General features: G+C 37.4%; 1 protein-coding gene across 1 annotated transcript in view; it reads left to right on the top strand.

The window, feature by feature from the left end:
- Nucleotides 1–22,298, top strand: part of LOC110092924 (dihydrolipoyllysine-residue acetyltransferase component 1 of pyruvate dehydrogenase complex, mitochondrial) — a gene marked incomplete in the record, with an annotated part of 45,269 nt that overhangs the window by 12,547 nt on the left and 10,424 nt on the right. Inside the window, 5 exon segments of the mRNA XM_020817630.2 lie at nt 8,431–8,500; nt 8,603–9,010; nt 13,955–14,015; nt 14,104–14,148; nt 14,297–14,380. Of these exon segments, the coding sequence (XP_020673289.1) occupies nt 8,431–8,500; nt 8,603–9,010; nt 13,955–14,015; nt 14,104–14,148; nt 14,297–14,380 (668 nt within the window).

A 22,298-nucleotide genomic window follows, 5' to 3' on the forward strand; every position in this document is an offset into this window, starting at 1 on the left:
TTTCTTTTCAAGAACTCTCCATAGCACTTCTCTTGGAACTTTATCATATGCTTTCTCTAAATCAAGAACTATCATATGTAGATCCTCCTTATTCTCTCTATATTTCTCCATCAAACCTCTCAATATATGTATGGCTTCCATACTAGACCTACCCAGCATGAATCCAAATTGATTTTGAGAAACATTAATATCACGCCGCAACCTACGCTCCATAACTCGCTTCCATAGTTTTAAAGTATGACACATTAACTTAATTCCTCTATAATTCACACACTTCTGCACATCATCTTTATTCTTAAAAATAGGAATTAACACACTCATTCTCCACTGATCTGACATCTTTTTAGTCTTCTAAACAACATTAAAAAGTTTAGTTAGCCAAGAAATTCCTTCATCTCCTAAGCATTTCCACATCTCTGTTGGAATATCATCAGGTCCAATAGCTTTTCCACACTTCATTTTCTTTAAAGCCTCTCTATCTTAAGTTTTACTTATACGCCGTTAAAAACAAAAATCTTTATTTTCATTTAGGATGATAAAGTCACTAAGGTTAATTGTATGTCCGAAAGTTTATATGCTGGACTAAAAAAATAATGCATTATACCTTAGGGTGATGCTGTTGTAGACAATATTGGATGAGATATGGAGGAGCGAAGGTGGAGGGGAGTCAGCGGGGTTGTTGGAGAACGGAAGAGGGTCTCAAGAGAGATGGAAAGATAGAGGTCTGACATGGAGTCAGACAATGAGGAGATTGCGCAGGTTGGGCTTGCGAGATTGAACAAGAAATAAAAAATGAGAGCTAGTGTTGCCTGTTTGGTTTTTTTGCTAGAGAGAATGAGTAAGGCCATTGCTTTTTTGTTTTCTTAAGCTTTTTTTTTTTCCTTAAAATTCCAGTGTCGAACAGGTAATGCGAGATATGTAGGATACATGAGCATAAGAGCGAGATATGGGAAGCAATGGCCTTCTTTTTTTATTTGAGTTTTTAACAATTTTAATTTGATAAAAATAATTGATATATGTAAATTGGGTCATTGTGCAATTTCTCATCACTTGTGCATGTTGAAATTTTGATCTCGTTTCGTACGCTAGTAAATTTTGCAGATTTTTCTTGTGGGGTGACTCGGACAATATGGGCTTCATTCTAGGCATTTTCAACATTTCAGACATTTCAGTGTCATCCCTTCTTGTGAAACGGGTGACATTTGAGTGCTTTCGAAGCAATCAGGGCATTTGGAAATGATATGCAGCATGCACATCCGACGATGAACTTCTTAGGTTGGATGTCAGAAACCAGCTGGCTATAGAGAGAGCAGCAGCAATAGAGAGTTGAGAATACCTGCTATTTTGAAAGCACGAATAAGCTTGGGTTTTTATTTGATAAATTTTCAGGTTAATGAATCCCCTGCTTTAAGAGGAGGTTAGATTAAATATAACATGCTCCCATGGGTTAATAGAAAAAAATAAGAAATATTGTATTAACAAAACAATAACAAAAATGATGGTAACAAAGTGATGTGAACATATGCTACATTCAAGAATTGCTTAGGAATATTAATAAATTGACAAGCTTGACAATTATATAATAATGGAGATCAAGAGCTAATTTAAGCGACTTCTCAATTTTTGATAAAGTAATATCAAACAATTACAAGTTTAGGCAGAAAATAGTAAAATAATAATCAAGACAATATGTACTTATCCACGAGTCACACAAATCCCACGATTAACAACCGGAACAGACACAGTGAAGTTCCCTCACACTCTTCAAATAATTTCAGTGGAAGAAAATTGATACGATACTAACCATGCCACTAAGAAGAAGTAAACACTTAAGATTTCAAACAACAAAAGTTACCCAAAAAAAAGTAGTGGGTGGAATGTAGGTGAGTTACCACTGGATGGGAGGTCTTTGATGGTCAATGGAGGTTGTAAAAGATAACAACTTTTGTAAGAATTAATGGGGGAAAATGGGAAAAAACAACATTAATTAGGATCTAATAGGGGGGGGGGGATAGGAAAAAGGCAACAACTCTTAGGAATTAATGGGGAAGGGGAAAATGTGGCAATTAAAGTGAAGTTAATGGGGAAGGAGAAAATGTGGCAATTAAAGTGGAGTTAATGGGGAAGGGAAAAATGTTGGAATGAAAGTGGAGCTAATGGGGAATGGGAAAAGTCAGTAATTAAAGCAGAGTTATTGGGGAAGGGGAAAATGTGGCAATTAAAGTGGAATTAATGGGGAAGGGGAAAATGTTGTAATTAAAGTGGAGTTAATGGGGAATGGGAAAATACAATAATTAAAGTGGAGCTAATGGAGAGATGAATAGGAAAATGTAGCAAACCTTGGGGAAATCAATGGAGAAGAGGAAAAGGTGGAGGGAATACCAAAAGGCTATGGAGTGGGGGTTGGTCGGCAATGGGCGGAGAGGCAGGGTGGGCTTGCTTGTGAGTGGGTAGGCGGTTCGACTGTATGGGGTAGCAGGGAATTTTAGCCAGTTGTTTGGAAGAGGGTTGGAGGGCTCGGCAACCAATGGAGGAAGGTGGGGTGAGGAGGGAGAGAGAATAGAGCCAAGAACCTTGCCACGATGCCGGTTGTTGGGTGTTGCGTTGCCCTACTCTTAGGGACTTCACTCTTCTCACAAGAAAACTCAAATACACACAATTTGGAAAAACTGAAGTTTAATTTATAATAATCATCATCTCCATACAATAGTCTAAGGTCTTAATATATAGGCCTCAAAACATGAAGACTCAAAATACTAAAATGCTCCTTAGGCTAGAACAGAAAAATAACCCAACATAAGGGTAAAATGAGAAACACTCCCAACATAACATGAAATAAGAAAATGAAATACTTGAAATAAATCATAAATAAAGGCTCCTATTCATAACCGTCGATCTACGACTCCTGTAATAGATGTGCTAAGATTTCCTGCTGATGTCCTCATCATTCTCCCCAGGTGGGAGAAAGTTCGACCCCGTCGAGTAAACATCACGGGTGCTCTCATACATCTCTAGAATGTCGAGATCCAAACTCTATAGCTCATCACGGTCAATCCATGTGTTCTTCGTCTCTGGTTTTCCTTTCCATTGAGCTAAATACATTTGGCGCCCACCATCCTTAGTGGAAATGACTTCATCATTATGTATTGTTTTAATCTTCTCCGCATTAGGTAAGGAATGGATATTTGGGAGTGGAGATAGGTTAGGGTTCTCACCATGTGGGGTCACACAAGACTCAATATGTAATGGATTTGTGGGGTTAAACTCTGGTCCTTCAAAGGCTACTAGATCTTCAATGTTAAACATATGATTCATCTTAAAACCTTCATAAAAAATGTTAAAACCTTCAGGTAGCTCTAACACATAAGCATTGCTATTCATCTTTGTTATTATTTTAAAAGGTCCCGCACTTCTATTATTTAAATTTTTAACGACCCCATGTGAAAACCGTTCCGAACAAATCCGTACCATTACAAAATCTCCAACCTCGAATTCTTTAAATCATTTCTTAAGATCTGCATTAAGTTTATAATTAGCATTGTTTTGTTCAATCTTTTTATTAATTTCCTTATGCAATTCCTGGAGATGTGATGCAAATGCAAATGCAAACTCAAATGTTCTAATCTTATTTATAGGTTGCCTAGGTTGGTACCCGTACACAATTTTAGCAGGGTTTAGGCCCATGGTCTAATTAATAGAGTTTTATATGCAAATTCAGCCGTCGGGAGTTTGGAGTCCCAATCTCGAACGTGTTCACCTACCAAAGTTCTTAAGAGGTTGCCTAAGCTCTTATTAACGTCCTCTGTTTGCCCATCATTTTATGGATGAAAGGTGGTGGAAAATTGGAATTTCGTTCCCATCTTATGCCATAAGGTCTTCTAAAACTAACCAGTAAATTTGACGTCCCGATTAGACACTATGGTTTTAGGAAAGACATGCAATCTAACAATCTCATCAAAATATAGTTTGGCTATTTGAGAAGCATCAGAAGTCTTGGAACAAGGAAGGAAATTGGTCATCTTTGAGAAATGGTCAACTACAACGCATATAGAGTCTTGTTTCCTAGATCTTTTTGGTACCACTAGTATGAAATCCATGCTTAAGTCTTGCCATGAGCAATTGGGGACAGGGAGGGGTGTGTAGAGACCTGTGTTTAGTTTTCGTTGTTTGGTTAGCTGACAAGTATTACACCTTCCTTTCAACCAACTTACTTACATCACGTTTAAGGCTAGGCCAGTAAAAACGATATTCCACAGAGGCCATTGTTTTTTGTTTGACCAAAATGCCCGGCTAGACCTCCCGCATGTAATTCCCACTTGAGGAATTCCCATAGGGAAGTGTTAGGGATACAAAGCTTCTAGGATTTGAATAGATACCCATCTTCAAGAAAAAGGTCATTAACTATTCGTTTGTCCCCAGTCATCAGAAAGGAATATGTTTCCTTAAAGTCAAGGCAATCCTTATAATCGCTCTTAACACGCTCAAATCCAATTACTAGGCCTTCATTTATAGCCTTCGCTGCCCACACTCCATGCCAAAAATAGATTAATCTCCTTGCCAAAAATAGATTAATTTAAGTAGATTAATTCAAATAATGGCCCCCACTTTTAATGGGAGGCAATCAAATAGGGCGTGGGCCCCTATTGCTTGGGTGGCAACATGGGAGGCGGTTTGACCCACCTCTTGCAGACTAAAGTCGGCCAATGCGGGGCCGGCTAGGTCGGTTCAGGAGCTGACCTAATAGTTACCTCCAAAATTTTCTTTAAATCTTGGTGGTATTTCCATAAATATTTCTTCTTCCAGATCCCCATATAGGAATACATTTTTTACATCCAATTGTTCTAGATGCCAATTGTACTTAGCTGCTATTGAGAGTAGAATTCTGACAGTGTTCATCTTGGCTACTAGTGCAAAAGTTTCATGGTAGTCAATGCCATATGTATGAGTATACTCTTTCACCATTAGTCTTGCTTTGTATCTTTCCAGTGTGCCATTAGCTTTGAATTTTATAGAGAACACCCATTTGCTACCGACTGGTTTTTTTCCTGTCGGTAGATTGATTATCTCCCATGTCTTGTTCTTTTCTAGGGTATGTATTTTATCTTTCATGGCTTTTTTTTTCAAATTCTTATTAGATAGTGTATAATAAATATCATTAGAAATATGAATATCATTTAGTGTAACCAAGAAGTTTTTGTGCGGGGAGAAAAAAATATTGAAGGATATAGAGTTGGTTATAGGGTATAAGGGAGGTGGAGAATCTAGCTTACTTTTAGGAGATGGTTTAGATTCTTGGATCTGCTTCGGAGCGCAGGTTGAACTTGTACACCTGGAATATACCTTCCCAAATCTAAGGATTGTTTTGTCTTCAGCTTCCCTATTTTGAATTTCAGGAGGATTGGTTTGATGTGGTGGAGGAAAGTTAAGAGGGCCAAGAATACTTTCATCATTTTCCTTTGTTTCAGTCTCCCCTTGAAGATGAAGTTTGGTAAAGTAGGAGTTTTGTTCATAAAAAAATGACATCAATGGATACAAGCATTTTCTTTGTAGGGGGGTGATAACATTTGTGCCCTTTTTGGGTGGCAGAGTATCCAGTGTATCCAATGAAGATACATTTGAGTGCCCTTGGATCTAGTTTTCCTCTGTTCTGACCATGGATGTGAACATAGATAGTACATTTAAAGATTCTGGGTGTAAGGTTATTATGGGTTTGAAACTCAGGGTAAAAAGAGAACAAAAATATCCATTGGAGATTTCATCCCCAAGGTTTTTGACCGTAGTCGGTTTATGATGTAGGTGGTAGTTAGGAGAGCTTATCCGCAGTAGGATTTGGGTATAGTGTGGTGGAGTAGGAAGGCACGAGTGGAGGCTAGGAGGTGACCATTTTTTCATTTTCGCAACCCTATTTTGTTGTGGGGTGTGAACGCATGAGGACTCGTGGATGATACATTCACTCTGAAAGTAAGAGTGTAGGGTTTGATTGTAGTCTTTAGCATTGTCGGACCAAAATCTCGAATTGATTCTGGATCATGGTGTGAAAAATGGGAAGAATGGTGCTAACGTCAGATTTATTTTTGAGGAGATAGATCCAAGAAACTCGAGTGCAGTCATTAATGAAATATACAAACCAACGAGCCCCACATATGTTGGGGATTTTTTAGGGTCCCCATATGTCACTATGAATGAAATGGAAATGAGTATTGCATATCTCATTCTTGTTTGGTAAAGAGATTTTTTTTTAATGTTTGGCTAATTCACAGGTTTCACAATGAAAATTTTCATTTTTCAATTTATGAAAAAGTTTTGGATAAATGTGTTTCTAGACTTCTGCTGATGGATATCCTAATCTGAAGTGATTAAAACAAATAGTAGATTTCTTATCAACTATGGATAACATAGAGTAGCTATATTTTTAGATTTGTTTAGCTTTTCTAGGTAGTACAGTCCACCTCTCTCCTTAGCAAGTCCAATCATCTTCCCTGATCCCTGGTCCTGAAATAAGCAAAAGTAGGGTTAAATAAATCTTAGCAATTATGGTCCCTGGTAAGTTTTTGTATGGATATAAGATTTGTGGATAATTGAGGAACATGGAGCACATTTTTTTGAGTGAGAGAAAAGGATAAGGGTATGTCTCCTTGGCCTTCTACTTTTGCAAAAGAACCATCAACAGTGATGATTTTCTTGTCTATTGGGCAAGGATCATAATTCATGAAGTGGTAGTAGAGTTTGTCATGTGATCCGTGGCTCCTGAGTCAATGATCCATATTCCTTTCGAATGATTTCTAGAGGTGCTTAATCTAGTGACTATGAGAATGTTACATGAAAGTGGAAGAGAGGGAGATGTAGGTGGTTTTTCAAGGGATATCAGGAGTTGTTTGAGTCTTGCAATGTATTTTTTATTGAAGCTTTGGGATGAGTTTTCTTCAGAAATTGTGGTTATACTAGCAATAAAACCTGATTATGTCAGCAATAGAGGCTGATTCAGCAATAAATGTTGGTTTTAGGTCTTAATCAGGTCTCCAATCTGGTTTTGTAAGTATTGTTGCTGTTGGCCCATCCCAGCTACCTGAGATACAGTCCCATCCTTCTCTCCGGATCCGAGCAAATCGGGGAAATCAGAAGGAGCTTCCGATCGAATCGAGCGTCAGTGAACAACTTCTTCTTCCAAGCGTTCGAGCTGCTTCGCCAGTGCGTCTTCGCTTCGGCCTTTTCTTTTGTAAGCTTTGTCATTCGTCTGGGGCAAGCTCCGTCCGCAAGGGCTTTGTCCTGGTCATCTACAGATCTCGGCTCTTGCGTTCGATTCTTCTAGATGGGATCAGTCCTGCTTGCGATTCTCTTGGGTGACTTCGTCCCGAACGTCCGCGGCGTCTGCCTGGTAGCGTCGGCAAGGCTCAAGTCTCTTCTTCTCCTTCTTTTCTTCCTCCAAGTGAGATTCTTTAAAATCTCGAAGCTTGCTTGGACGACGGACCGACGATCTGCGATCGTTCTTCAACGACAATGAAGGTTGTGTATCTCTGGTACGAGTCTTCTGGTCGGCTAGGGCTTCTGCTTCTTTAGCAACACCCTGCTTCGACGTCGGTCAGCAAGGCTTTGATTTCTTCTTCTTTTCCTTCTCGGATGATCTATGATCGTTCTATAAAGGCAATGAAGGCCGTTGGCTCTGATACCATGTTTAAAATAAGATGTTTGAGAAGAAAGGGCTTTCTTTATTCCATGATTTCTTCCTTATTTATAGATCTATACAAGAAATCTTAATACAAAAACAAATAATTACGTAATAACTCTAATAGAATCCTTCCTAAATCAGCTACCCGAACATAGAAAGAATTCTGGCGTGAGTCATGCGTCCCACGGATCATGCAATATAGCCGTTGGATCTTATCTGTGTTGAACGGCTGGATTTTAACAGTTCTCATCGGATATGTAATGTGCTTAGTGTGAGTAATCATTGATCTCGCTTCATGAATTTAAATTTCACTTGATTTGTAGGACAACTAAGCCATGTGTGCTATTTGGTTTTTCATCTCTGGTGATTTCTTTTATAAAACATACTAGAGCAGATTATGAGAACCATAGCGGTTCTGCAGGCATATTGCTAGACAAGACTTGGAAGGATATCTTTTAGATTTAAATTACATGGTGTTAATCTGACGAAATGCTTCAAAAAATGTGACAGAGTTCAAAACCATGCTATCTTGATAGCTAATCCTGAGGTTCATTGGAGACGGCAGTTCATACAATTTTTTTTTTTTTAAATTTCAATTTGGCTTCCTTATTGCTTTGAGATAATTAGTGGGTTTGATTATCTGATGGTTGAAGCTGACGATTTTGCACTACCAACTTTCCTTAAATAGATACCCAGCATTCGTATCCTAATTAAATTTCTTTCTTCTTGGACTTCATTTTATTTGTCTGGTATAACCTGTGCAGTTACTTAGCAAAGATAATAACTCCGGAAGGCTCTAAGGATGTTCGTGTTGGGCAACCCATTGCAATAACGGTATATTTTTTTGCTAAATTAATTTTGTTGTTGTATTATTTATGCCACCTTGCTCATTTGTAAAAATTTTCCGTGTTAACTGTTGTTGGATTCATTTTCAAGGTTGAAGATCTAGATGAAATTAAAGATATATCTGCAGAAACACTGAATGGTTTTAAGGTTAAAGAGGAAAAACCAGTTCAGGATGTGGAACCCAAAGAACAGGAAGTTAACAGCCATCAGACAAATATCAGTAGATTCAGCCCATCTGCAAAGCTGCTTATTGCAGAGCATGGAATAGATGTATCTTCTTTAAAGGCATCGGGTCCTCGCGGCACTCTATTGAAAGGTGATGTGTTGGCCTTAATCAAGGTTAGAGGTGGATCTCAACAAACAAGTCAATCATCTGACAAGAAAACTTCAACATCAGTACATGCTTTCAAGCAAACTGCAGCTTCATCATCTTCATCTGAAACCCTTTCACGTATCACATTTGCTTATGAAGACTTGCAAAATAGCCAAATACGGAAGGTATGTTCTTTGCTTCCCTGCATGCTTCTAAACCATCATACTTTTGTAGAATGCCTGGAAAATCAGACTTCTAACTTTCCTATTAATTATTTCGACTTTTCCAAGAATTCATGAGCTTGGAAAGTTTGTGTTGTTTTTTCTGAATCTTGCATTATTTTCAAATTGATTTTACATAGATAGATGTCTTTTGTTTGCACTTGTGTTCAGATATGCTGTTAAGGTTTATTGTATTTATATTTATGTTAAAGTTTCACCTCAAGTGCTGTTTAAAACGAAGCAAGAGAAATTTCAAAGTAATCATTAAATTCAACTTCTTTTTTTAAACGAATCATTTGGTTCCTTGTATGTCTTGTTGTACTGATCTTGGTCATCACACTGATCATGTACGAAGAGGGTAATCTAATCAGGTTCTTAATATCTAGAAGTGTCATTCCTTTTAGAGGCTCGTAGATTGTTAAGTATTACAGCTTGAGCTCTGAATTTTCACCAAAATTATTCCTCTTTAAGCATTAATCTGGCCAATTTGTGAACTCCAGAATTAGTCCTGTAATTGAATTATATTGATTGATGAGTTTTGTCAAGGTAATGGATGTTCCCTGTAAGATCCGCCTTTCTTTTCTCTACTAAAACCATAATCTGTTTACTTTGGAACAGCTTATTCTAATTGATGATTGTAGTATTATTGTATGTGTGGAACAATCATAAAAAAAAAAAATATTTCCATTCACTGCGAACTTGCAGTGTATGAAATGTGTTATTCTTTCTTCTTTTTTGATCCTATTGCTAGTACCCGTACAAGATTTTTTCTTTCCGATTGCTTTCATGCTGAATATCTAAACCTTCTTTTCCTGTAAGCATTATGTTAGACCGGTCCAGCCGGGACCTGTTAACAGGCGGAAATCGCGAACAGGCGGAGAATCCGCCTTTGGCGGAGAACGAGCGGCCGTCTGCCCCCGTAGAGCCGTTTAGGAAGTTTTTTTTGAGCGTTTTGAGAGAGAAATTTGAATGTAGGGACTGTTTAGGAAATTCCTTTTGATTTGTATGCATTAAATAGTAGATTTTCCTAGGGTTTGATCATCTTGAATTTGGCTGAAATTTGAGATCGCTTAGATTTAGGTTTTTTTGGGCTCTTGGCGTTGCCAGAGATTTGGGAGAGAACGATCCTCCTCTCGAATTCATGAGGATCAATTGTATCTTGCTATTTTATTCATCGACGAGTGGAATACAAGCTTTTCTTTGAGTTTTCTCTCAGATTTCCTTGTGGTGTTGCTGTTTTTCTGCTGTAAACAGCAGATTTATGTTGTTTTCCGGCTGTGGACAGCAGTTTTGCTGTTGAATGTTCGCCGATTTTGGTTAGGTTGCTTGCGAACGCAAGTGTTTCCTATCACATTAAGTCCTGAATGAAATTACTCTCCGATATGTACCTTTCTTATTTGCTCAATTATAACGATAGTATCAGTTGTCGACCAGCAACAATTCCTGAATTGTAATCTTTTGGAGTTTTTGTTTGTATTAATGTCAACATTGATATAGGGGTGTCAATTCGGGTCAACCCGCCGAGTTCGGGTCGAACCCGACCCGACCCGTATCTAAACGGGGCAACCCGAACCCGACCCGTTTTTACAAACGGGTCGGACATTTCAACCCGGACCCGACCCGGCCGGGTTGACCCGACCCGACCCGCGACCCGGCAGCGTTCTTCCAATCTTTTTTTTTTTTTTTTCAAATTTGGCAAACATGCTCTCAAAATTGATCCCATCTTGAAGCGACTGGAGACGGACGGCTGTGCAGAAACTTGATAAAGTTGCAACAATTGGTGTTGATACTTTCCTTCATCTTGTAAAACACGCAAAGCAGGAGCATCAGAGATTTTTTTTTTTTTGGGGAAGGAGCTTCAGAGATTCAGAAGCAGCAGCTTGAGCTGCACGGAGCTCGGAGCACGTGAACAGGATCCTTGCCTAAAAAGTAAAAATGATCTCATTGGGCGGAGCAAGTCAGCAAGGATAAGGAGCTTGTTATGGAGTGGCTGAGTAATCCATTAAATGAGCATCGGGGAGCTCATTTGAACAGAAACATTTCTTTATTTTTTTAAATTAAACGGGTTTACGGGTTGACCCGGTAACCCGCCGGGTCAACCCGACCCGACCCGTTTGATTAAACGGGTCAAATCTGTGAACCCGACCCGTTTATCAAACGGGTCGGGTCCAACCCGGATTTTCCGGGTTGGGTCCGGGTCGGGTTGTCGTGTCGTGTCAAATATTGACACCCCTACATTGATAGAATACCCAATACTAAACAAACAACTAGGTTTGCCCCTTTCCGAATCTTTCATGCCAGGTTAGGCCTCAAAAGATGGCTTTTCTCATATCAACTATAATACCCAACATTGAAAGAGTTATTTACTAGTTTAGTTTCTGTACCTTTCAGCTGACGTATTAAAGTCCTTATGCAAGGAATTCCAGATTTTCCTTAATATTTAGTAATTGTTACCAGTCCTCTTCAATCCACATTGTTGTTTATTATTTGATAGCTTTGCTATAGGCTTTGATTTGCGAGCAATTACTGAGTCTATGAATCGTCTGAAATTTATTCCTTTAAAGACTTCGGCCTTTTTGTTTCTTTTGTTTTCCTTAGTTTCATGTTCTAATTCTTTATATATGATTATCATCTTATTTAGGTTGAAGGGGATGCTTAACCACCCTCCTCTGATCCCAAGTTAGTTCCAAGTCTTCCACATGGCCCCGCACACACTTGGAATCCATTATTGCTACCACGTACTTCCACATCTCCTACATGACCCCATGCAAACCTAGTCTCTATAGTTGCTCCTATTCAATCCTGTAACCTCCCATGTGCATAAATCACATGATTTCCCTGTTTGTCTTTGATATATCCTTTTTCTCATTGGAACTATTGATCATGAAGCTTACTTTCAGCATCATCTGGCGTGGGACTTGTGTCATGGGAATGCATGTGCGGTTGGGAATTGGCATGGTTTCCATCTAGGCATTATCCTTATTGTTTGATGTTGAGTGTGCGAATTATTTCTTTCTGGTATCTAGCCATAGCCATATTGCTTATTTTGTGATTTTATGGTTTTAAATATGAATTTTTCTGGGCTTTAAAACTAAGTGATTGTTTGATAAAATGTTCTCTTTCTTCTCAAACTCATATACTTTTAGATGTAAATTCTTCTGAGTGCAATAAGCATTGATTGCTAATTTTCAGGAGAAATCATCTTCATGTGATAGCGCGAAGCTTGAATAACTTATTTGGTTATTCATTGCATTGTTATATATATTTTTTTTTTCAACACATTTTGCGATTAATTTTTACTAGTGTGATTGTTTTAGTTAAAACTACTATAAATTTGATTTATGAGTACAAACATAAATCATGATTGAAGCATAAATTTAATAGTTTTCGGTTGAATTTCTAAAATTAGAGTATAGTTAATTATCATTTTTGTGAATTTTGCATATTTTGTTGATTGCATCAAAGTAAAGTGACTAATTGTTTTAATTAGTGGTTAGTGAATTATGAATTTTAACTTTGCGTGCTTGAAATTAATTTATCGCATCATTAATTTTATTAGGAAATCCTAGACCTTTTATAAGCTGCATCATAGAGTTTTCTGTACTTATATATCAAACCCACCACATTATATTTTAATTTTGGCTGTATTTCGGGAAATGGTCATCTATGCTGAATTTGACCAAGGATTTACCTATTTTGTGAGACCAATCTGTACCAGTTATTTTTTACTAGCATAAACCTTTTGTGGTTTATTGATGTAGCAATTATGTATAACTTGATAAACATTGGATGGTTTGGCTAGTGAGTCAGTACAAGTGAACATTGACAAAATTAAATCATTTGCAGTTTGGTTGACCTTAGAAGTCCAAATTTAACTTCAATTGATTTTAGCAATTCCATGCAAATGTTAGCAGGAGGTAGAACTGGTTTGTTGGTGCATCCAGTCTTTGAAATATTAAATGAAAACATATCAAAGTAAATACTAGTTATTCCTCAAGAAATTCTTCCCCTTTTTTGCCAAAGGTAGATTACACATTACTAGGGGGTTCTTAAAAAAACTTAAGAGCTTGGGAGACCTTCCAATTTCCATTATTGGATAACAGTAAGTCAAATTATAACACCATGTTGCCCTTGCCATATTAGATCTATTAAAAGGCTAGAGCATATATGATTCTATCATTGCATCCGTCGTTATTCCTTGCCACTCAATTGGAAACACTACAGTTTTTGTTGAAGTCAGTCCCGCCTATCTTAAGTTGTTTAGTGTGCCACGTGTATGCATCTGTGTTTGCACGCTATATTGAACTGTGAGGACATATTGAGTCCTCATTTTCAATGACTTTCAAATGCTTTGCATTTGAAAAAATCCGACATATCACAATTTTTGTTTTAAGGAAGTCTTTTGATGAAAATAGCCCTAAGGTTTGTGTATCTCGTTCATGGCTTCACGGCCGTGGATAATATATTTGCAGAGAGGCTTGTCTACTCCTATGAGATTAATAGGTCCATTATTATTACCAAAAAGCACAACACAACAACATCGCAGAACTGCCAAACAAAGCATAAATGTATAATGTAGATAAATTAAATTGGATTATCTTGAAATGTCCTAATATGAGGCTTAAATGAAGTTAGAATTGAAACTTTCTTAAAATTGCAGGCGGAAGTCTCTTTTTTAATTTTATACTAACTATCCTTAGGACAGAGACATTAGAACATCTTGAAATTTCTTAATGAGTCTTAAATTTTATAAAATTGATAGTGTGACATCCTTAATGAGTTCAAACAAAAAGATGGAACTTCACCGATGCCTTAATATCTCCATTTGTTTTAATTGGACTCCATACCAACTCATCATCGCAACATTTGCATTTGGTTATTTATCAAATTTCTTTTGGTCGCTTGCAGGTGATTGCAAAGCGGTTGCTGGAATCAAAACAAAACACCCCTCATTTTTATTTATCTTCAGGTTCCTTATGATCATTTGCTTTGATGAATTTTTTCTTGCTTGTGGTTAACTTTTGATTTATTTCTGAATATTTATAGTTTTTAAGCAGACGTAATACTGGACCCTTTACTTTCATTTAGAACCGAACTTAGAGGTATGTAGAAGTATAGCAAAATTGTTTAGTTAATTTATTTTTTATTGAACAACCCGATTTGTCTTCTGGTGCATACCCTTTAATGCTCACTTAGTACCGGTGCATTGTTCTTGTCTTTAAAGGACGGATTTCTGATTTCAACTTGCAGAACAACATAATGTGAAAGTTTCAGTTAATGACATTGTCATAAAAGCTGTTGCACTCGCGTTGAGAAATGTCCCTGAAGCAAATGGTAAAGTTCTGAACTGGGTGTGCTGTGGAATTTTTAGATGAATTGGTGTTTCAAGTTATATCATCTTTTTCTAATTGATTAGTGAGGAAGCTTATAACCTTAAAGTTTAATCCTAAAAGAAAAGTTTTAGCGTTTATCTAACAAATGCTTTCAAATACTTATTTTTTTCGCTATGCTGTAAAGTATACATGATTATATCTAGATTCAATCTTTTTTTGCTAGGCGTGTACAGTGCATGGGGTTTCTTTTAATCTAGGATTTCATAGTTTTTTATTTGATTGCTTTATACAAGTGGCCTTATATGCGCCAAGTTAGGTTAATACCTAGCCAACTAATTGATTTCATGTTGTCATCCTCATTTCTTACAACTCTGATAGGTTGAGCTTTATTTGGAAAGCTATGAAGTATCTACACAATTTGGAATTATAGTATGGATTCAGTTGAGAGAATCTGCATTGTGAAAACTATAAACTTGTGTGATCAAAACTATCGAATTTTAGTATGGATACAGTTGAGAGAATCTATATTGTGAAAATCATAAACTTCTTGTGTGATCAAAGCTGATGCAAGCAAAAAATTGCAAAAAAAAACAAGACCTTTCTAGGAATAGAAAATTACAAAGATTGCCACAAAATAGACAAATTAGGCAAAACAAACTTAGATAATATAAAAGTCACTTACAACAAAGGACGCTTACAAGACGCTTAGACGCATACAAACTTAGACGATAAAGCTCCTAAACTTGCATTCCTTGAGATGAAACATGTGACATCGAACTTGCGGATAGAAGAAAGAGGTTAGAAGCCAAGACGAAACATAGCTCGCAAGCTATAGAGAAGAAAAGAGGAAGAGGACATAGCTCAAAGGCTATTCCAAAGAAACCCGTAGGTTTTATCCAAAAATCACATCACAACCCTTCTAAAACATCCACAAACATCTCATATATATATAGGTAAAGAAAGGGGAATCAAACAACCACCAAAAGAGAGCCCAAAGGACAACTTCAGCCAGCCAAAACAGCCAACCAACAATCAGTCCAGAAACAATCCAAAAACAGTCAAGAAATAGCTCCCAAATAGCCATCAATTATTCCATAACAGCACCCGAAAAGGCAGCACAGGAACCGGGTAAAACAACCACGGGAAGGAGCAGAGAACAGCCACGGAAACATCAACCAGGGAGGAAACCTGATGTAGAACGGAAAAGGGCTTTGCTAGGGAGAGGAACCTTTGCAGGAAATTTTCAGGGCAGCATCAGTTTGAAGCTTTAAGTTGATGAGAATCCAAAAACCATTGCAGGAATTTTTCTGGCAGCAGCTTTGTAGAGCAGGAAATCCAACGTGGGATAGGGTTTGGGAGGAGTTTTGTCACACCCCATTTTGACCCCCCTACAATCAATATAGAGTGTAACAGAGAAGTAGAATCTGAACAAACCTATCTCTTACTAACACCCCTCCTAAAATATTTCTATCATAAAAAGATGAGTAGGAAATAGTCTATCCCAAACATCCCAACATATTAAGTTTTCAAGCCTTAAGATTTTAATTCATGTTTCATAATTGGAAGCACTTCTAAAATGCATCGAATAAAATACAGAGCTTACTAAACTTTCAAATCACATTTCATACCCAAAAGTGTTTGTACACAAAAACTTCAATCAACCTTCACGCCTAGTGCCCTACGGGCTCCTTTCCCTTACCTGCAGTATAACCACTGCTAATGAGCTAGGGCTCAATGAAAATACACCAACAATATAAAAGAAATAATAATAACATTTTTTTAACAATTAAGAATTACATAACATAGGTAGAACATATTGAAATTCCATACTGATAGTAAGAAATGCGTAACATTGTTTTCTTTTTCTTTTTTTTTTCTAATTAACAGCTACAACTCAGTCATATGATGTCTATAAGCTTGTGCACCATTTTTAGTCTTTCAATTCAATGTTGGGTCTAGATTCCCTAAACAGTTTATTATTTCTATATATTGTTGGGTACCTCACCTCATTGTCAATTGGTTCAACTATAATATTATGCCTTTCTTTCCTTTTTTAATCAGTCTCAAATGTCTGTTTCTTCATTCACCAAAATCTTTCCCTAACATATCAACAAATATTTAGCGGGCAATATAGCAGCCATATAATAACAACAATCATGACTAAATTTCAGCTTTTCTTTCATTTTTTTCCTTCTTGATTTCACACACTATTCCACAAAATACCATATAAGAAACATAAAAAAAATCTAGAAATACAACTAATGTTTCTTTTAGATTTATTACCTGCATTTAGCTTTTCCTCTATTATCCTTACTGATTTCAGCAACAACACCTAATTTCTGCAACCTGAATTCAGCTTTCAGAATTCAACAATCAGTAATTGAATTTCCTTATTGATTCCAATACATATTTCTGATTTCAGCTTTTATTTCCAGCAAACAGCAGCATCTCAAGCAAAGAACAACATCAATCATTTTCTTTCCCTTTCCCAAATCTTCCCCTCTTCTTACCTTACGGATTTTCTGATTTTTTTTTCTTCCCAGCAAGCAGCAGCCCAAAGCCCTTCCTAGGTCTCCCAGCTCGTGGTCTTCTCGCGGAAAGCAGCTTGAAGCTCCAGAGGAGAAGGATTAAACAGAAATGCTATAGTGCTTATCTATATATATAATATAATATTATTAACAAATCCACTAACTCATTCTCCAATATCAGCCGTGGGATTAAAGATCAGCCGCTGCATGCCTTTTTAAGTGAAATAAGTGGACAGCTGTAATGGAAACAGTTACAGTACATTTACATAATAATCTGCCATAATAGATTAGGGCTGATTAAAGACATTTATTTTTCATACTGTTTTGATTTGTTAAACCACTTAATTCATATTTATAGGCTCGTGATTTAAATGCACTTGTAGATGTTAAAATGCTCTAAATAAAAAATATATATATGCTTACATGGGTGAAAATTTTGGGTATTATAAGTTTGTAGAGGAAAAACAGCACAGGAATTATTGTTGGAAATCCCTGGACAACAACTACTTTTCAAATCTCAAATTGTATTTCAAACTTTTGAAAACCTCTTAAAGAGGATTCAATACGGGAAACTCAACTTCAGCTTTTAAATCCAGTGGATGGCTGGAAATTGAATTCCTTTCTTCCTAATTATTCTCTGGATGGAGAATAATTAACGGAGAGAGGTTACAAGAGGAGGGGCAGCGGCAATGGCAGGGAAAAAGCCTTGAATTAATTCTCTGATGGGGATATACCTTTTATGAACAAATTAAACCTATAATCATGCAGATTTCGGCCCAGGGAGAAAAGCAAGAAGATTTGGAATTATTTCCTGCTAGGGGCTGCGGAGTCAGATTTTGGCAAAATTTCCAAAAATGGTGGCCAGGTGGGAGTTACGGGATTTAGAGATTAACTCCTAAATTCAATCTCAGTTTTGGAAAGTTATGAATGGCTTTAGGCTTTGGAATTTTCGGTCAAACAAAGTTCTCAGATTTTGAAATCTTTCCAAAGAGAAATAAGCTCAAGGGAGGAGCCGGCGGTATGCAAGAACCATGGGGGCATTGAATGAGGTGATTTAAGGCTCTTAGATTTGAATTTAGGAATTATGAAAGTGAGACAATAAATCAGATTTTGAATTCAAATTTCAGATTGATTTTAATAAAGTACTTTCCTAAAATAGATGAACCAAATTAGGAAAGAATTTGAAATTTGAATTTGAATAATTTCAAATTCAAATTAATCCCCAAATTAACCCAACCAAATTAGGAAATCCAAAAGGGGGTGGAGAGGAAGGTTCGGCCGGCGGCTAATGGGGGTGGAGCCGGCGGCAGGGGTTCGGGTATGGGGAATTTCGGGTGGAGATGAATTCGGTGGCCAAACGAAGATGGGGAGGAGAAAGACAACGGAAAAACAATTAAAGAAGAGATAAAACAAAAATAAAAATAGAACGAAAGATCGAAACAAACGATAGAAAATAAAAACCGCGAGCCTCAGACTCTTCCGAAGATTGACGGGTGATGCTTTGCCCTTCTCCAAGGGACTTCAAATCACGAGCCCGGACTCATCCTGCGGCTGGTGAAAACTTTGATTCCTCTCATAGGAATCTCACTAACGTCCTCTCACCAGAGCACAAATGTGGAACACAAATTCTTAATATCAATTCTTCATCCCTATTACAATAGCTTAAGGCCCTATATATAAGCCACAACATGAGAAAATCAAAATTACAAAATTGCCCCTTGGGCCACAACACTCAAATAAGCTAACCTAGGGGTAAAACAGGAAATAACATAAAATAAGAGCTAAAATTCATAAAATAACTCATAAATGACAATTTAAATTAGAGCCGTCGATTTACGACGCCTCCTGTGATAGATGCGCCAAATCTTCGTGCCGATGTCCGCATCAAAACCGAAGGGGCTGCACATGAACCGGACCAGCAACCACGTAGGGAATCGAATGGGAACAAAGGGGACCGGAACCAACAATAAAAGGGAGAGGAATCAGTCATGGGAAGGAGAGCTGGGTGGGGAAACCAAAGGGACAGCAAATGTGGGGAATGAACCTCAATTTATGAGCTAAAAAGGCTATCTACTAGACATTAATGAGCTGATTGTAGCAGAGGACCTAGAAGCTCACCAAATTTATAATTCAAAATATTTTGACCCCCCCCCCTCCTTGCCTACATCAATTCTCCTCCGGTTGAAAAATTTCATCTCCTGATGAGATTGAATTCAGTACATACCCTTATGAGCTAAATGAGCCAATCCTGATGATAGATCTTCCACATGAATCGGAACTTCGGCTTGCTGATGGATTTGACTTTCTTTTTCGATTTTTTTATTTTAAAAGAAAGGAAGACAATCAACCTAGGAAAATCCTAACCTATGCTCTGATAACAAATTGATGCAAGAAAAAATTTAGAAAACCCCTAAATTTTTGCAAACAAAAACAAAACCTTCCTAGGAATAGAAAATTACAAAGATTGCCCCAAAATAGACAAATTAGACAAAAACAAACGTATATAATATAAAAGACACTTACAATAAAGGACGCTTACAAGACGCTTACAAACGACGCATACAAACTTAGACGATAGATCTCCTAAACTTGCATTCCTTGAGACGAAAGATACATGTGACATCGAACTTACGGATAGAAGAAAGAGGTTAGAAGCCAAGACGAATCATAGCTTGCAAGCTATAGAGAAGAAAAGAGGAAGAGGACATAGCTCACAAGCTATTCCAAAGAAACCCACAGGTTTTATCCAAAAATCACATTATAACACTTCTAAATCAGCCGTAAACATCTCTTATATAGAGGTAAAGAAAGGGGAACCAAACAACCACCAAAAGAGAGCCCAAAGGACAACTTCAGCCACCCAAAACAACCAACCATCAATCAGTCCAAAAATAGTCCAAAAACAATCAAGAAACAGCTCCCAAACAGCAAGCAATTATTCCATAATAGTACCCGAAAAGGCAACACAAGAATCGGGTAAAACAGCCACGGGAAGGAGCAGGGAACATCCATGGGAAACAACAACCAGGGAGGAAACCGAAGGGGATTCACAGGAACCGGACCAGCAGCCATGTAGGGAACTGAAGGGGCACCAAGGGGATCGGAACCAACAATAAAAGAGGGAGGAATCAGCCATGGGAAGGAGAGCTAGGTGGGGAAACCAAAGGGGCAGCAAACTGGGGGAATGAACCTCAATTATGAGCTAAAAAGGCTCTCTATTAGACATTAATGAGCTGATTCTAGTAGAGGACCTAAAAGCTCACCAAATTTATAATTCAAAATATTTTGACCTCCACCTCCCCCCCTCTTTGTCTACATCAAAAACTATAGGATTTCATAGTTTTTCTCTAAGCTATGAACTATGGACACAAGATCTTCTTTCTATCCTATCGATGGTCAAATATTCAAATGACTCTTAAAGATATATGAACCGTACATGCGCTTATTTCAATGATGTTGAAGAGGATGGTTGAATTTGATCTTCGGTGCTAAGGCCACGCTTCTATATTTCAATGGTAATTCTCAGCCGTGGAGAAAATCCTTCTCCATACATATATGTTACATGTAGTAGGATGAACTTTTCTAATCCTCGAGAATAGCCATTCTTCTTTTATTCAACTGTCTCTTCAATACTCGCTGAACCTTAGATAAAAGGTTGTCCATCCTTTTCAGCATTTGAGGACTAGTGCTATAGTCAATTTCTAGCATTTTCTTAAATCATTGGAACATCCATCAGGTGCATAGAAAGTTTCTCGTTATTTTGATTTTGTGAGAGTAGCTTAGTAATTTTTAAAATTTGGGAGACTCACCATTTGGAGTTTTATACATAGGTTTTTTATGATATTATAACTTTTTATGTTTCAGTTTTTATTGGTGGATGATGTAGGCAAGGAATGGATCAAAACAAGTTGAGTTGAAAATTTTGTAAGTTCTACTTGAATCAACTCATTAATGAGCCTCTTCTTATGTTTCAAGCTCATAAATGTTTTCCTCTACTAGATATCAGCTCATTAATGTCTAGTAGAGAGCATATTTAGCTCATAAATTGAGGCTCATTCCCCAATTTGTTGTACCTTTGGTTCCCGTGGATGGCTCTTTGGTTCCGTGGATGGTTCCTTGGTTCCCGTTGTTGGCTGCTGGTTTTCCCGTGCTGGGTGGCCTTTCCCGTGCCTTGGTGCTTCGGTTCCGTGCGGGCCTCCTTGGTTCTTGCGACTGCCTCTTCGGTTCCTGGCTGGGTTGTTTCCCGTGAGTTTTTGGGGGCTTTTCCGTGGCTTTGGTGCTTCGTTTCCTGGAATTGGCTGTTAGCTTTTCATATTCCCTATTTAATTAGCTTTTAAATTAATATTTTTTGGCTATTTGTATTCACTCTTTTGATCTATAAATAGTAGATGTTTTGTGTATGTTTAAGTAAGTTTATGAATGATTTTTAGAAATGTAAATCTGCGGGTTTTGTTGGAAAAGCTTGCGAGCTTGTTCCATTCTCCTTCTCATCTCCTCTTAAAAATCTTGCGAGCTCTTTCCACCCTTCGTCTTGGCTTCTAACATCTTTCGTCTCTCCGCAAGTACCACCTCAACTGTATCCTTCTTCTTTTAGAAAGCAAGTTTAGGGTGGCTTGTTTGAGTCAAGTTTGTAAGAGTCCTTATTTGTAAGTCCTTTTATAATATTAAAGTTGTGTTTTGTTTTGTTAATTATATTTTGTCAAGTTTTGAGTATTTTATGTCTTTCTATCATCCTAGAAAGAGCTTTGTTTTTTGTGATAAAAAATTTGGATCCTTCTCCCAAATTTTTGATTGCATTAATTTGGTATCAGAGCAAGTTAGGAAGTCCTAGGTTTATGAGTCGGTTTGTCAAGTAAGTCTTGAGAGTCTTATGAGTCGTGTGTGTCTTGATGTCATGTAAGTTTTGAGTTCTAGTCAGTCTTGGTGTGTCATGATAGTTGTGCGTGAGTCTTGTTTTATGTCTTCCTAGGTTTGTGTCTTAAGTCTTGTGTCTTTCTAAGTCAAGTTGAATAAACATCTAGGGGAAAGCAAGCAAGAAAGTAATCCAATGGACCTCGCAACAAGAAAGTTCTTTTGACCCGATTTAGATCAAGCTTTTCAAGATTCAAGTGCAGCTACATTCAAGTGCCAAAAATTTTGAAGCAAAAAAATTCAAGAACTGGATGCACCGTCCTTGCCTCCTCCGAAGAAAGCAAAATCTAACTCATCGGGAGATGACTTCTCAAGAATGGGAGTCTAATGTAGGCAAGGAATGGATCAAAACAAGTTGAGTTGAAAATTTTGTAAGTTCTACTTGAATCAGCTCATTAATGAGCCTCTTCTTATGTTTCAAGCTCATAAATGCTTTCCTCTACTAGATATCAGCTCATTAATGTCTAGTAGAGAGCCTTT

This window comes from Dendrobium catenatum, unplaced genomic scaffold (assembly GCF_001605985.2).
Source record: "Dendrobium catenatum unplaced genomic scaffold, ASM160598v2 fragScaff_scaffold_1220, whole genome shotgun sequence".
NCBI lineage: Eukaryota > Viridiplantae > Streptophyta > Magnoliopsida > Asparagales > Orchidaceae > Dendrobium > Dendrobium catenatum.